The sequence below is a fragment of the Furipterus horrens genome, unplaced genomic scaffold, assembly GCF_987537825.1.
Source record: "Furipterus horrens unplaced genomic scaffold, mFurHor1.1.pri manual_scaffold_9, whole genome shotgun sequence".
Taxonomy (NCBI): domain Eukaryota; kingdom Metazoa; phylum Chordata; class Mammalia; order Chiroptera; family Furipteridae; genus Furipterus; species Furipterus horrens.
In genome coordinates, this window is record NW_028327179.1 from 87,164,046 (window position 1) to 87,181,741 (window position 17,696).

Below are 17,696 nucleotides of genomic sequence, written 5' to 3' on the forward strand. Positions count from 1 at the left end.
AGACCGAGGCGAGAGGCCTGAAGTGTTTGTTTTTACTTAATGAACGGTGGTATTTTTTATAAACCACTGCTGGGCCCTTCCGTAGCGGAAGACTCTCTCCCCAGGCGCGGTTCTGGTGGGCTTGTCTTCCAGAAGCGATGCGAGGGTTAGTGGTTCCCAGTTCATCCTCAAAGTCGGCATGTCCCTCTCTGACTTCTTGGAGACTGCAACAAAACACAGGGCACCGGAGGACGCTTTAATGCGAGGCAGGAAAGTGACCCACTTGGAGGGATGAGAAAAGGGGTCTTTCCTCTTAGCAAGGGGAAATATTTTGGATCACGGACTACCATTCCTAACCTTTTTAGTAATTCTGGATTCCTTACCTTCTTCTGAACCCAGTTTAAAACACTGCCAGTATAGTCTTCCCTAATCCCACCCCTTGCAAATGATTCCACGCACAATCATATTGGCAGTCACGTAATTTACTAAGTTAAGGTGCGTTCATTAAGGTGCGTTCACGTGTATATCCTTATCCCTCTTAGCCTTTTCCTCGAGTGTGTGTTGGTTTTCAGTCTCCTACCTGAGAATATAATAAGAAACTCTACCTTTGGCTTCCGGGTCATCACTGATCCGGATTCTCTTTCCTATGTTCTTGGAAACATCCCTCCCTGCTTTTTTTGATGCATTACGCCTTGTAAATATCCCTTGAATCTGTTTCCTTATTCCTACTGCTAACACCTTATTTCATGTCCTGTCATCTGTCTCTTGGACAGCCTCCTAGCAAGCCCTCATGGGCCCCATCCAAACCATTTTCTATGTCATCTTTCTTTATTTGGATGCCTGGTAAACATGGAACATTATTGGTGGAAGGAGATGGTTGCCAGCAATGGAGCTTTTGCTTGTAGTGGAGACATGTTTTAACTTCACAGCAGATTATCTTTGTTTAGGAAGAGCATCATTATGGGCCCTTTAGATACAGAAGTCAACTCAGTATCTCCCTCTCCCCATTTTTAGGGAAACTGTAAAGTCACTGTGATTGTAATAGAACGCTGCAGACCGAGATATTAAGTGTTCTGGTTAGAAATGTAAATTGGGTGTATCCTTAATAGAACTGTACTCTTGAAAAATTAGAGAAATTCTCATCTAGATTAGATTCTAGAGAATCTAACTTAAACTGAACTATTGATATCACATATACGGTATCATTTAAGATTTAACTCTGACTTTACTAAATGTGCTATTAGCTATTATGCTTGCCTTATCCAGCCTATAAAGCTCAAACCTTACTTTTTGGATAGAGTTGCCCCTGAAGGAAATACAGATGGTCCTCACCTTACAATGGGGTTGTGCCCCACTAAAGCCATTGTAAACTGAAAATATCTAAGTCGAAAATGCAACCTATAGATTATCATAGCTTAGCCTAGCTAGTTTTAACTCAATGCATGTTGCTTTTGCACCATGGTAAAGTCAAAAAATCGTAAGTCAAATTATTAAGTCAGGGACCATCTGTAGATGTTCCTACTTGTTTATTCTTGAGCTGAAATTTAAACAGGTTTTGGGGTTGAAGAGATCCTCTTCCCCTTCCTTGGGCCAAGGTCATTTGGAGTCTAGGTAAAAACATCATAGAGAAGCCAGGAGATTCCCAAGAATGAATAATGTGCTAGGGACTAGGAAAGAACTGAGGCTGAGCGTGTGAGTAGGCTTTTTTTTTTTTTTTTTTAATCAAGATAAATTATTCTCTGCTGTTCTTTAACTCCTCTCCACATCTATGAAGTATTGTTAAGTATCACAGCCTGGTTTTAGCTGAATACGGCGAGTTAAGAGAGGCAGGAGGTGGGCATGGGGTGGAGTGGCAAATAGGTACAGGAGGAGCAGAAAAGTCATTAAAGGGATGGTACAATATGACCACATGCCTCTAGAATGGTGACTATTTGGATGAGTATGATTGGCAAAGGTGTTAAGCAATGCTGGGATGGCCTTGTGCAACAGCTAAGCATACTTCAGGGAGATTCAGAAACTGCTTGAGGAGAGAAACTCCATAGGAAAAAACAAACTTATCTTGAAGCCATAACTGGTGAAGTGTGGGGACCTATCAATTATACTTCTAATACACAAACGTCTACTGCGTGCTCTGAAATTTTTCAATGCATCCCACTGCCTAGTGGAGAAAACCCAAGCCCTTCCTATAACCCAGCCCTTCATGATCTGGCCCATCTGCCTGTCTCATACACTGAACGTTCTCGGTAAGTGTTCAACACTTACTAGGTGCCCCATAAATGTTCTTAAATGAATGATAATTTGTAAGGAACATTTTCATTATACCCTCTTCCATTCCACACAACCTTATCCCAAACCCCTTCCACCCAATATTCTGCCTCATTCTCAAAGAGACTCATGGACCTCTGATATTCACAGATTTATCCTTTGTCCCTTCTAGAACAGTTTTCCTCCACTGCGCAGTTTTAGGAGATACACAGATAAACATTTAAATTTTTAATTAGTATAAGTTTGATTAAATATATGTCACAAAAAACAAATAATTAGTACATCAAACCCATGTTAATGATATAGTATTAATTAGGACAAGAAAAAAAAAACTAAGTAAATAATAGGGCAAATAACACACTGATATACCAAAACTTTTAAAGTGGCAGGTGATGCAGTTTGGGAAGCACTATGCTACGGCTTCTTGAAATTTGAGGATTTAAACAGAATCCAAAGCCTAGTCCCACTTGAGCCTCTATCAGTTCTTAGCTTCTATGCTACAAGGAAAAATAGTCTCCAGAACCTCCATGAGAGATGTTGATTTGCCCTTATCTCTCATCCCCATCGGCTGTCCCTTCTGCCCATATGTCTGTCCTGTAAGGCACTGCATTGAAAGAAAGGACCTTACCATCTTTTATCATATCCCTTTTACAGACTTGAGCAAAGGTGAGCTGAGGGTACATGTTTTTCTGTTTCCTCAAAGCGCAGAGCGTTGAATATTTCCCTTCACTCTTGAAATCATTCTTGGTGGAAAACCTGAACAAAGAGAGCTCACTTAGTAAATCCTAGGGTCGGGGCTTAGTGGAACCAGTCACTGCACTCTCAGATTCCAGGGGAAGAGAAAGAACAATGTTAGCAGGTGTTCCTTGTACAGAGTGGGTATATTGTTCAGTGAACGGGTACTTTTAGAACCTAGCCTTGTAAACCTGTGAAGGAAGTCTCCTCTCTCCTCTCCAAAATAGATATAGGCTGCTCCTAGAACTAGTTTCAAGTAAAATATCATAGCATATTGTTCCTATGCTCTAGCCCTTATCATGCACTGAGGGAAACTTTTTTTTCTGTTTTCTCAACTCATAGACCTTAGAATATTTCTCTTTGCTTTTGAAAATCCTCAGTGAAAAACTTTAGCTTTGCATTACTGTTTCTTTCTCATTAAGGTGTAACTGATGTTGGGGATTATATAGGGAAGCTGTATCTTATTTTTTTATCTTCATCCAAGGACATTTTCCCATTGCTTTTTAGAGAGTGAGGATGGGAGACACGAGGGGGAGAGAGAGAAACACTGATGCAAGGGAGAAACATTGACCAGTTGCCTCCTGTATGTGCCCGGACCAGGGACCACATGCATCTGGACTGGGGATTGAACCCACAACCCAGGTAGGTGCCCTAATGGGGAATTGAACCCACAACCCTTCAGTCTATGGGACAATGCTCCAACCAACTGAACCACACTGGCCAGGGTGGTAAGCCGTGTCTTCGTGTCTTATTAATACACATTTGTACCTATACCTTACAAGCAAAAAGTTTTAAATCATATTTAAAAGAAATGGTAGCATGAAGAAGGAAATGATCAGGAAGAAAATGACAACAAGAGCAGCCAGGACTTCACCTAAACCATTGTTCTTGCTTGGATGTGGGACCCTTCAACAGTGTCACAGGGAAGATTGGTGTCAGTCCAGTTCTTAACGTTTTTTTCTGAGGCATCAGGGGTAGGCAGATGTTCTCAGCAGGTTTGTGCTCTTGATAACTTTCCTGCAGCAGAGGGAAGGAAAGTGAGGGACACAGCCAAGGACCTTGGGACTTCGAGGCTGAACTAAGTGCTTGAACTAAGGTTCAAGTCCCCAAATAGTGCAACAAAACCTGTCATAGAAGGAAGTGGGGACTCAAAAATGAAAAGAAAAGGAAGCAGTTCTGAGTGGGCTAATATATATTTGTTTCCCTGCCAGATCACTTGTCCAAAGCTTTGTTAGTTTCCTAAGTAATGGATTGAACTTGCCCATTGGCTCTTTGAAGAGAGTGGTGGAAGAATTCACCCGGTTTTGAGGAGGATTCAATTACTGAATTGCTTAGGAAATCAAACATTTGGTAATAAATTAGGGGGAAAAAATCCATTGGACTCTGCCTTCCTTTCTCAGAGACAGCTACCTCATTCACAGCCTCTTCTCTGTCTGTAGTGAAAAGGCCACAGAATGAGATGTTCTGTGAGGCAATAATGTCATCATTACTAGGATAAAGGTCACAGAGCCAAAGACTTCCAGAAAGGATTGTAAAGGTCATCTAGTCTAACGATTCACGTGACGCTCATTTCACGTACACAATGTCACTATCAAGTGGTCAATCTTCCTACACCTAAAAACCCAACCTATTTCATCTTTAATCAGCTGATAGCTGTCTCCTTGTAACCTCTAACTTACAGTCTAAACAGAACACATCTAGTGTCTCCTCCACAGAGTCCTTAAGGAATTTGGAGAAATCCATCAGGTTCCTCTTAAGCTTTCTCTCTCTCTCTCTTCCAGGCTCAGCATTGCCAATATTTTGAAATTTTCTACATATGACATAGCTTTGGGTTCCTAGTCTCCTGATTTATCTCATAATTACTCATTTGAGAAAGCTACTATCTCTATTCTTCCTGATGTGTGGCAATCTGAAATGAAAACAATATGTGAGATGTAGCAACCACAGGACACATTCCATCACCCCAATAAAGTCTCTGTTCAGATGTCATCACCTCTTCTGAAAGCCTACTATCCCAACTGCACTATCTAAAATCACTCACACCCATCATGCTCCAGTCCTTTATCCTGCTTTGTCTTGGCATTTATCACATTTTTACATTAATTGTGTGTTTGCTTATGGTCTGAATTAAACTTCATTTGGGCAGACTTTGGTTTAGTCGCTGATGTATTTCTACCACCCATAGCAGTGCTTGGTACATAGTGGATGTTCAACAAATATTTGCTGAATGAATGAAAGAATAAATGAATGACCAAACTACTTAACTGATGTATATTGAGGGTTTTTATTTTTTCCATAATTTTAAAGCCTCTTTGCAAAAAATACTTGCTGCTGAACATATCCCTTTAATTCTGTCCTCATTCTCTCTAAGCAGCTCCAGAGAGAGAAACATTGATTGGTTGTTCTACTTATTTATGCATTCTGGGTTGATTCCTGTATGTGCCCTGACCGGGGATCGAACCCACAACTTTGGCATATCTGGATGATGCTCTAACCAACTGAGCTACCCGAACAAGGCTATCAAGATATTTTTTAGATCCTGATTCCTAAATATCTCTTAAATTGATTTTCTTCACTACCTCCGCTGATTTAGCTCAATATCTCAGCATCTCTTAACCTTGATAATTGTAGTAACATCATAACTAATCTTTCTTATTTCTGTATCTTTCACAAATATTTTTTTACCAACCTCCAAAAAACGTTTTTCTAAATTAAATGCAAATTTGATTATATCATTTTATCTCCTGCCATTTACTTTCTTGCAACTCCCTAAGTGCACCTCAGTTTCTTATGTCTTCATGTCTTTGCCCTTCCTCTGATTGGAATATTCTCCTTTTCTTTTGTCAGAGGTCATCTTTTCTGTAAAGCCTCTCTGATCACTCCCTTTTTCCCAACAGAAATGATGTTCTTTATTGTATATTAGTTCTGTATCTTGTATATTCTTTTATAATTCATATATCCTGCTTTATTATAATAATTTTTATATATCTCATTTATTGTTCTGTCTCTCCTGTTAGACTCCAAGTTCCTTCAAGATAGAAACTGTCCTGTAATCATCTTTATATTTTAGTTCTTAGATTAGTGTATGCTCAGTGATTGGTTATCAACTTGAATTTGAACTTCTTTAGTGTATAAGAGAGTCCCAAATGTCTGGATACTGTGATAGTAAATTCCCTTGCTCCATCCCTCTTCTTTTCTCCTAACACCCAAAAGGAATGGGTATAAAGTATAACCCTTTCCCCTTTCCCATTAAGCTATTCATCTCTGTTCCTTCATTTCTCACTTTATCCTTTACTACTTTATACTCAACTAGAAGGCCACTGGGTTGTGTATGCTTTGTTAATTACAAACTAAATATCTTTGGGCAGGGACAAACAGTTTCAAATTAAGACTCTCTTTTCTCTGTGCAATGAAGTTTCATGACCCAAGCCTGTCCAACTCTTTTTCTGAGTATTTCCCAGGCTCTCCAGATTCTGTTTGGTGAAGCACATGGCAAAGAATTATAGGGCAGAAGTTGGTTTGCTCCTGGATACCATGTTAAGTTAGCTTCCTTCTTCAAGCTAACTCCTAATTCTTTAGGGTCCTTACGAAGTGTGTCAGGAAACTTCCCCATGTATTATTACCTTGAGTAGGAACTCCTTGGGAAAGTATTTTGGTGGGATGTCCTTTCCTTGATGGTCCATTGGGGAGGTAGGTGGGTTGTTGGTCATTATCAGTGAAGTCTTATCCTGATCATACTCTGTGACTTTGAGCATGAAGCTTAAGATTTTCTTGTTTCGAGCTATGAATTTCTGTAGTGCAGTGGGCTTCAGTGGCTCGTAGTACTGGCTCTGAGCAGACAGACAGAAAGGTTTCCAGAGAGACAAAGGGATTAGATCAAGAGAAGATTAATAAATCAGTTGATTAATCTTCTGCCTCTGTGGGGTAGGGACCCAGGCTAGACAGGGACTGGACATATCTGCTCTGAAGTGTGTTTATCAGAGAAAGCCGGAAGCTTGCTGGTCCTTTCTTCCCTCAGTGCATTCCCCACAAATAGACTAAGGAGCTGGGGAAATAACATGGGAAGGTTTCCACATCAAAGGGAGAAAGAGGACATTTCTCCTGAAAGAGTGTAACAGCATTTGTTCAACCCATTGGGGCAAACAGAGAGGTTTCCATGCCAAGCCTTTCAGGCCTTCCCTAGAACTCTCTGACACAGAGGGTAGAAGTGACTGGTGACCACCTCTCCTGGCTCAGGGACTTTTAAGGGTGGGGATGACACCAACATTCTCACAGGCACAACCATGTTACTGTGTACAATAAGCACAAGGTTAAAAAGGAAAAGCAGTCACAGAAGACAGCATGTCACTTAGGATGTGAGTAGGGGAAGGGGCACTCCCACAAAATTTGTTTTTTTGTCAGCAGGAGGGAAATAGAGGATTGGAGAAGCAGGGAGGGAGAGGGACAGGATGACATATCTTCTGATTATTAATATTGGTCTCTCAACTTAAAAAGAATAATTCAGCTACAGGGACCTGCCCCCTCGCTCACCGCCACCATTTCCAGCACAGCCTCTGGCTCAGTGTCCTAGGTAGCTCAGCCTCCCAGTCCTAGGAGCATGAGCGGTCACGGAAGTGGCAGCCCCTGGAGGCATTGGGGACACTCTGCCATCAGCCTCAGCCCCACTGCTGCAACATGCCTGGAGGGCTCTTTGGGGGAGCTTTATCCACCTACCAATTTTGGATGGACTGTGTAATGCTGAAGGTTCTTGAGAACAAATCTGGATTGTCCGACTGCGTCAAAAGTCTAGAGACAATAATCACAATTAGCGGTTCAGAGCTGCACCTATCCTGAACAGTATTCCACTTTTCCCTCTCACTAAAATGTGGTCTCGACTTGAAATGAAGGAAAGGGAGCACTGTGTGCAGGGGTCTGCACCCTGAGTCAAGCTGTTAGGAGGGGAAGCAGACAAGGAAAGTATCCAGTTCAGACAGGGGCAAATCCCTCCAAGAGATCACACCTTCTTCTGCCTTTCCATTTCAGTAGGAGTGAAATCAGGTGAAAATCAACATGGAAGACAACCTTTAAGGAGAAGAGTGAGTTACAAAACAGGGCAATAACTGAAGGACTGTGAGTGAAGGCAGCTCTGGGGACAGCCAGCCACTGAGTTGGGAGCGGCAGGCTCACAGAGTGGGGGAGAAACACCATTTTGCATCTTTTGCATTTTTGAATATTTCTGTGGTGTGTGATTCTTCCCCAAAATGTTATAAAATAATAATTGAGTTTTGGTAAGACTTTGGTCTATCACCTTACATTTTCTCTGCTCGTGGTAGTGCTGATGCTTGACAGATGGAGTGTCCTGTCTGGTGGCAGAGGTGCTGGGCCACCTGCATCTCCCTCCACTGACCCCAGTGTGCTGCCCAGTCTCAAGCTTAGCCCTAGGTTATCGAAGAATGAGTAAGTCAAAGGGATGAGAACCAAAAGTGAAAAAGCTGGGTTGCCACCTCAGGCTTAGCAAAACCAGAAATCAGAAAAAGTGGCAGGGCACGGAATCCTGTATTTGGAGGTGACATGGTGAAATGGGGTACAGAAGAAAGGGAACGTGCACCTGGAAGGGTGAATGAAGCAAGCAGGTGAGTGGATAAGGAGACTTAATAAGAAAGGGGCAGAACTGTGGGATGAGGGCTGGCCATGGTGATCCTACAGAGTCTAAGACAGTCACTCCATACATTTCTTCAGAGGCGGAAGTGAAATATGTGGTAAATTCAAAGATGCGATCATTTAATTTTTATTACCTTTTGGAAAAAAAAAGTAAAGTCCCTTTGTTCAAAACTAAAACATAGTGTGAGAAGCCTGCCTCACAGATTTGACATATAAAATACGTATTTAGAATCATACCCATAGAAGTCTAAGAAAAATTCACTTGGAGGAAAGATGTAAAGGCTATTGTAGGTTTTTTTTTTTTCTTTTTTTAAAATGAATTATAGTGGGGAAAGTCTTTGGGCAAAATGTTTTTGCTCCTGAATTTTCCTGAGGTAGCACACCTCTGTTCCAAATTTGTCTCCAGCAGTTGACGAAACTCACAAGAGTGTCCAAATTGGAGTATGTTTTAGTTTTGTTATGTTGAAGAGCAGTATCTCTGGCTGATAAAATAAAAGTTGGCCTGGGAAATTCACTTAAATATAATAAATCTGGGGAAGCAACCAAGCTTTTGCTGCAGAAAGCGGCCACGGATTCTAGTGAATCAGGATTGAACACTCACTCACGCCAAAGGTTAGGCCTCTGGTCCCTGGGTTTTGCACCCAGATTTATTGCTATTGATTCCCTGTTTCTTCTTTTTTCTTTGTCTCTGTTTCCCTCTCATAAAATTGGATCAGTTACCCTTGCTTTCTATATAAATCTTGACCCTTCTTTGCTTTTCAACAGAAAGTTCGTAAGATAGGGCTTATAAGATAAGCAACTCCAAGGAAAGAGTACAAGTGCACATTTGCTAATTCTCTTCCTTACCTCATCACTATCCACAATTCCTTTCTCCGGTTTAATTCCCAAAGTCTTTGATTTGCCATATAAGGACCTGAAAAAGAGGCAGGACATCCAGTTGCTCAACGGCCTGGTTTCCTGCATGTCCTCAATCTCTTTCACCAAAGTTGGGGAGCCTGACTTAGAATTACAAGAGCTCAGTTTAGGTGGTCACTAACTGAAAAACGTACGGGTAGTAAAGAATAGGATTTGTTATCTAGCTTTGTGTTGGGGAAAAACAGAACCTCAGATGGAAGAGTTAAGCAAGTAGGACCTCTGGGAGACATCTGATGAGTTGATTTTTTCTAAACTAGTGGTTTCAGATCACTAAAGACAGTACTCGACTAGAATGCTTAAGGAACTTCTTCTAGGCAGCTGGACCCTCATAATGCCCTCGAAGATGCCCTATAGTTTTGAATGCCTGCTCCTCCAGGTGGAAATGGTTCTGCCTGCACCAATGATTAGCCAGTGATTCCATAAGAAGGAATATAGTTAGTGGAACTTCACAAATAAATTTGCAAATTTTAATGACCAAGCTTGTGTTACTGGTTCCCTTGTGTTACTAAACACATATAATTTTCTCTTCCTAGAAGCGGGGCAGTAAAAATAATAATGACAAATATGCTCATACTCTGCTCTTTCATGTACCTTCTCATCTTCCACCAAGATACCAGCTCCCTTTGTGGCAAAGAGGGTACAGGACAGATATTGCAATCTTTAGTAATAAAGTACTTTGGATTCCTTGACTGATTCTTACTAAACCCATTTACTTGCTGAACACAGTGAAAGACGCTCAGCAGGAAGAGTGGGTTAATGACTAAAGTAAGTGGCCTGCTTCCTCCTTGGAGACAGTTCCATTTTGGGGGTTAAACTAGCTCAAATTAATTAGGATCCTACAACTACCTCAACTAGACCTCTTTTCTTTAAAAATTAGGGTAGTGGAGTAAGGACCAAAATGAGAAAAATAGAAATACCAAGCTATGCAGTTAGTGGATCAATCGGCTATAGTATAGCATGGTACAAATAACCCCAAATCCAGGATCAGATCACATTCAAGGATGGCTTGCTTCCCTTTCAGACCAATGGTCTTAAAAACAGTCCCAAAGGGAGCAGGTGACACATGGTAGACAAACCAAAATAAATTCATCCCTACTTAATATCTTAAAGTTTGTGCCGTTTTGATGTGTCCTATCATTGTAAGTTATCCAATAACAATATATTATAATTTTTATTGTACCATTTTCAAAATAATTGTTTAGCATCTAAAAGGCAGCACTGGATTCCGGATCCTTTTCTTCAAGGTCAATTTAAGGCATGGAGCTGCTTGGGAAATGCTCATGGGCCCTGCAGTGTCTAGCTGGCCAGCCTGGGGCTTTTCTTTTGGAAAAGCTACTCCAGCTGCTGCCTGAAACATAGGCCAAGATCTGTTTTTTTGACCTGAGGACAGTCAACCAATTAAAATGTTTTTAATGAGGGTTTACTCTGTGACTAGCACTGTTCAAAGTGCTATGGGCTACAAAATAAGTTCATATAAGATGGTATCTATAATATAGTTGGGTAAACAAGACTACACACTGGGCAGTTCTCCTTTGTGCCATTGCTGGTCACTGTTCAGTGGGCCAACCCGAAGCAGTTATTCACCCAGAGGCCCAATTCAGTGCCTCTAAATGGTCCACGTTCTGTAGGGGTTCAATTCAATCCAAACGTTGTTTCCTTAGCACACACTGTGTGCTCAGCCCCGTTCTTGACCCTGTATGGGAAATAAGAGAAAACTGTAGGTGCTGTAGTGAATGGGGAAAACGCACAACACATGGCGATCCTTGCCCTCGAGAACTTAAGTTCAGCTGATTAATGGAGGCAGGGCGGAGGAAGTGATTGTTAAATCTGAAACAAGAATGACAAACCTCTTGGTGCCTCAATTTCCTCATCTGTAAGAATGGAGAGAGTTCACCACGTGATTTAAAGGTGACCTTCTAATTCCCTGATGTTGGTGAGATTTACCTACATGAAGACCTGAGATAAAATTAATTCATGTGTCAGTAATGGGACAGAGGTGGAGGAGCAGACATCGTCTGTCTCTCAATACAACCACGTTTGTCAATAGATTAGGCCTGAGAAGCTGAGAAAAGTGTGTGGATATCGGTAGGGAGCAACAGGGAGTTGCTACATTTTAATAATTAGAAATGGAAGGAAAGGGTTGGTGATTTAGAACCCACGATTTAGAGAAAGGAGAGGTTAGTGACACTTGGGGGAAGATGTTTCCCAAAGGATGTAGAGATTGAGCTGGGCCTTGCAGGATTGTTTGTAATGGAAGATGACTTGTTTTGGTGTTGTTTTAAGTAGCTATGATTAAAGACTTAATAGTAGATAGGTAGGATGGGATCAAATTTAGGGGGCCTTGACAATTAAGTAGAACTTTTATAAGGCAATCAGCTCAAGCTCCTATAACATCCATGGGTTTTGAGGAAAGATCTGTGTTAGTGTTGACAGTTCCACTAGGTGATTGTTTAGGGTTATATCTAGTTTAATTGTCTAGACAGAAATCCTAAAGATGACTGTCTAAAGTTTATGACTAGACTGAGCTAAACTCTGAAAGTTTGAGGATAATAGGCTAATGAGCTTTTCAACCTTCTCTCATGTTTTGTTTTTCCAGTTATGTATATATTAAAACTAAAAAAATAGGAGCCATTAAATTGGAAGGTACAAAACTTGTGCTCCTTGTCTGGGTAGAAAAAAAATCACACAAACACAAAAACTGCATCAAAAATAAGAATAGAAAGATCTGGTGTACAATACCTTAAGTGACATCAGGAAATCTTACTTCACAGAGAGAAACAAAATTCCTCAATGTGGAAACTTTCCATTTGGAAAATATCTTAATTATTCTTTTCTTGATTCTGAAGGAGACACAGGGGATTTGTGATGTACAGGCAATCTAGAATGCTGAGGTGTTCTATGTTGGAATCAGAGAATGAAAAGCACAAAGAGAAAAATTCTCCAATTTTTTCCCCTAACCTATGACTTTCCTACACACACACACACACACACACACACGCACGCGCATGCGCGCGCGCGCGCGCGCACACACACACACACACACACACTGACCTTTTCACCATATTTTAATCAATTGCTATCTTAGCCAATGTTTTCACCCTGTTCCTCAAACATAATGAGCCTTTTTCTCTTACTCCCCATACTTAAACACTCTCCCACCCTCTTCAAACCATTTGAATCTTCTCCTTTATGTTACTACTCAAGTGCTTCCTCTTCAGAGAAAACTTTCCAGATCAATTTAATCTCAAATTCTTGCCTATGGTTATTGTTTTATATGCATAAAGTTATACAGTATCTTGTAGATCTACCTATACTTTTCTAATGTGTAGGTACTGTTTGCCTGCTAGGCAGTAAGGTCACTGAATGTAGAGTTGTGAAATCATATATATTTCCGCCCCCACAGCTTTGTATATTAGGCATTCAAAACAAATGGTTGTTTATTTCAGTGTATTTACTTAATATTTATGAGGTGTAAAGCCGCATCCTAGCTAATGGGAACCAAACATAAATTGGATATAGTCAATGACCTCAAGGAGCTCACAGTTTAGCCAGGAATGGGGACAAGGAAAGAGGTGAATGCAACAAATTGCAATGTGTATATTAAGATAAGTTCAGGACGCCATCAGAGCACAGAGGAAGAGCACTTAGCCCAGATGAGAAGAAACTAGGAGAAATTCTGATGTAATACCTAAAGTGATCCTGGAAAGAAGATGAGAGTGAGTTAACCAGGTGAAGAGAAGAGAGAGTGGGCATTTGAGAAAGAGGGAGCGAAAACATGAGACTAGAACAAAGCGTGACTTATTTATAGGAATAGCAAATAACTGTAGGATTCTTGGAACATAACATTTAACAGAAAGGAAGCAAGAGACGAGACTAGAAAGGTAGCCAGGGTCCAAATCTAGAGTGAAATCCCTGATAGAAGCTTGTAGGTTATTCTATGAGTACGAAGAGCTACCAAGGAATTTTAACTGAGGAGATACATTGAACTATATATTTTAGAAATATAAAAATGGTGGCAGTGTGGACTATAGATTTTAAAGATGTAAGAAGTATTGATTAGAAAGGTGCCAAGGCTTTCAAAAGGCTATGGCAGTACTGAGAAAGGGTTGAGAAGTTATAAGAATCTGCTCACAAATTTGTGCCTCTCAACCCTGTGTTCTAGCCCCAGGTGGCCTGTTCAAGGATTATCAACTGGATTCTGTCTACTAGACATTTGAAAGTTCAATGAAGATGCACGAAGATGAAAGATGACTGTTGCCAAGTTACCATGTGCAGCGTCCCAGGCAGAAGGACTGAGCTTCACCTACTGAGGTCTCCAGAGTTGCCCCCAGATCTAGCCCACCCTGAAGCATGGTATTCAGTTTTCCCTGCACTTCTGTGAACTTTCCCAATATCCTTTCAAATAAATCCACCCCCTACATTTTTGTTTAACTTAGTCAAGAGTTCATTTCTGTTGTTTGCAACCCCAAAACTTAAACTGATACAGGCTCCAAAGTAAGGTGTTGGCAGTAGAAAGGAATAAAAAAGTGGTGTTTGAAAGATATCCTAATTAATAAGAATTGGTAATCAATAGGCTCTATAGGCTAATAGATATAACCACGTTTTTAGCTTCATTACATGAAAGAATGGAGGTGCAATTGACCAAATTAGGCAATAAAAGTGATGGACCAAGTTTGGGGGACGAATGATGATTTTGGATTTGGTCAGTGGAGTGTGAGGTGCAGATGGGGACACTGTCTAGTAAAGGTTTAAAATATGGATCTGGAGCCCAGGAGAGAGAGGTTTGGGATAGAATTATGCATTAGGAGTCAGCCTCAAAAATAAATGCTAGTTGAAGCCATTGGAGTAGGTGAGATCAGGCAGGAGAAGTGCCCAGGCACGGGATAGAGCCCCCCGAGGTTGCAGACACCAGAGGAAGAACATCACACTGAAAAGGCACTGCCAGAGGATGGAGGAGGACCAGGAGAAAGGAGCCAGAAATCACAGGAAGGGACAATATCATGAAGAAAGAGAGGAGAACCCCTACCTTAAAGCATCTAAACTGCATCTTTTGAGGGTACAGAAAGAGATTTTTTTTTTTTAAGTCACAAAAATTATCAAAGCTTAATAAACAATCCAGGGCAACCAACTATAAGGCAGAGATACATCTAGAATGAAAAAAATAAATTACTAGGCTTGAGTTCATGGCAGAGCCAAGATTTGCTTGAATAGAGACCACTTGATAAAATACAATATAAATGCATCCCTCATTCCCCATTGGCTGTCTTCTTTTTCAGACATGGGGGCTGGGGGGCTCCATCAACCCAAACTCAGGCTGATCATCTGTTTCTACTACCTCGGATTTTGATCTATGATAGGACTCACGAATGGTTTCTTCTCGTGTCCTCACCTCCACAACTTTCCATGTTCAGATGGAGACCTCACGCCCCAGGTGACAAACAGCTGGGCAGTAAAGATGAGGTGCTAATGGTGGCACAGTGCACTCTGGGAAACGTGGCCTTAAGATTAAGCAGAGAGCAATCAGTGAGGGCACAAGGCAGGAAGAACTCTGTGGAACCATCTTCTTCCTTTCCTCCTCCTAGAAATAGACACCTCTCTATGAAACAGAAACTTCTACCCTTTTGACAGTACTGGTATCTGCCCCTCTTTCCTTCTGTGATGACAAAGTAGTGGCATAGAGAGCTGGGCAAGGCAGCTTATCCCATTTGGGCTCTTCCTTTCTTAAACGGCCGGCCAGCAACATGTGCTAAGGTATCTGGGGAGGCTCTTCCTTTGTCAGGGGGAGAACTACTGTTTATCAATGACTAGAGGAATGTACTAGAAAACCACATTTATGTTCAGGCCCCAGCCACAACCTGCAAACCAACTTCTAACCACAACAAAACCCCTCATATTTCAAACTTATCTGATTCTTGAATGTTTTTATTAATGACTTCAGAACCTGTAGGGGAAGGAGATACATTTGGCACCTCAAATCCTTCAACATCCTGCCTGCAGCTATAGTTTTAGTGTTCTATATTGGTCCAGATACCAGAGAACCCAGAAATAGGGGTTTCAGAAAGTTATATCCTTACCAAAGCAAAAATGAAAGCTTGCAGTTAAAACAAACAAACAAACAAACAAAAATCCTGCAGACTGAGAAGGGAACTTCACCTAGTGACCTGCCTGCCATCCACGGGCAGAGTGGGACCAGGGTTTATAAATTCATTTATCTCATCTGTTGACCAACATCGAATCTGAACAGAACTAGCATTATTCAGTGATGAATGAAAGGAAATTGATTTTTCAGAGCTAATGAATTTTATGAGGAGGAAAATGTAGCAGAAGTAATAGCCACTCTGGCATAAATAGGGAGCTAAGAAAGACTGCCAGAACTACAGAAATATAAAGAAGAGCAGGAGATTGGAAATCTGGGAAATTCAAGGCCACCAAATTTGTTTATAGACCTGTCTGTTAAAAATACAGGGATATCTGCTCACAAGAAAGAATGGAAGCTGTCCCTCAACACAGAAGTTAGCAGACTTAGTACTGGAGTGTCAGGAATAAGGGAACCAAAGGGGAAACAAAGAGGAAAAAAAATTAAGGTTTTTAAATATACAAGATGGACAGTAAGGGATGGAGGCAGTCGCAAGAAAAACCTTGGGATAGAGATGTCGGCCATGGCAAATTTCTAAATGTTTCAAATATGGCGGAATGATACACAAAGGAGAGAGGATGTGCTTTTCTGATAATGACCCCCTCTCCAGCCCCACTGACACATTTCATTCTAGACCTTTCTCCTGATCTAGTTTAATGGAACCAGAGAAAAAGTTCACAGATTCTTAGCTTTGAAGTCCAAGTATCAAAGACTATTGTAAGACGATGATTTAGGAACGTGCAGTGATCAATTTGGATGCCACTCTCCAAGAAAGTACATTTGTTAATGTTACAGAATTCTATGCTGATATGGGAGACATTGTGTCCCAATTGAGTCTACCTACTGAAGGTAGAGCCTGGGCAACTAGCACTAATTTATTGGCATCTCAGTAAGGCTGACCCAAGAAGCCTCCCCTCACTCTCTCACCTTTTATATTTTCTTGGTCCTTCCATTTCTTCTAAGTAACACCAGTCTTTGCCTGGTGTGATAGCCAGTAACAGCAACGTAGATAATGCATAATCATACCGAAAAATACATATCTTGTTATACATTACATTTTCATACCAAACCACATATTGAATTTCAATGCTAGCAAAAGCCTTAAAAACATCAATATATGTAGACTTAGGGGGCTGGGGACTGAGGGAGGCAAGGAAGCTCTTGAGGATGCCTTTCCCCCTTTCCCACTTTGCTTTCCCTCAAGAAGGAAATTTGTATCCCTCTTCGGGCTTCCTTTGCCCTTTGGGGAGAGTCTATAAATGAAAACACCACAGGAATGGATTCGCCTCACTCCCCTGTTCAGGCTCTGGCCCTCTATTCTCACTGTCTCCCTTTCTTCCATGTGGCAGGCCAATCCAGAAATTCAGGTTTGAGTTCTGATAGGGGGAAGATACTCCTCGAACCCTGCTTTCTCTCAGTATTGTAGGCATTAATAAGTAATTTTTTCTTTTTTTTGGCCATAGTTTGTTTTTTATCATTCTGTTCAGCCAGGACTGCAGGCCAACACTTCAAACATCAAACACCTCAGGCTCATAGCTATTCATTTATTTGTTCATTTGTTCAGCAAATATTTACCACACGCCTACCAGGGCCTTTTCTAGGTTCCAAGGGTACAGGTGTAAACAAAACAGACAGAAGGTCCTGTCCACTCGCAGCTTACATTGGGGTCAGGGGATATACATAGTTGTGGTCTAGATCTGCTTCGGGATGTCCAACAGGCATCGTAGACTCGACAAGTCCCAAATAATTCTTGATTCTCCCTCCCCTTCAAGCCAGTTCCTCCTTCAGTCTTTCCTCTCTCAGTAAGTGGAATTGCCATTAATTCTGTTGTTCAGGCAAAAAACTTCAGAGTTATCTGTGAATGTCTCTTGTTACCTCAACTACACAGCCAGCCTGTCCATCACCAAGTCCTATTGATAGCATTTTCCAAGTATATTTCAAATGTGACTGCTATTCAATCACCCTGGCCCAAGCCAAGCTTCCTTCCACTTGGAAATACCTAAACACAATTATAACTTTCTTTGAG

The 17,696-nt window shown here is 41.2% G+C and overlaps 1 protein-coding gene across 1 annotated transcript; it reads right to left on the bottom strand.

Annotated features, from left to right (window-relative positions):
- Positions 1-36: 36 nt before the first annotated feature.
- TSGA13 (testis specific 13) lies at positions 37-17,392 on the bottom strand. Its single transcript, XM_090286902.1, has 6 exons — positions 17,331-17,392; positions 9,466-9,532; positions 6,603-6,809; positions 3,854-3,996; positions 2,873-3,000; positions 37-203 (listed from the first exon to the last, which is right to left on the bottom strand). The coding sequence occupies exons 1-6, from the start codon at positions 17,390-17,392 to the stop codon at positions 37-39; spliced, it is 774 nt and encodes a 257-aa protein (XP_090143028.1).
- Positions 17,393-17,696: the final 304 nt, after the last annotated feature.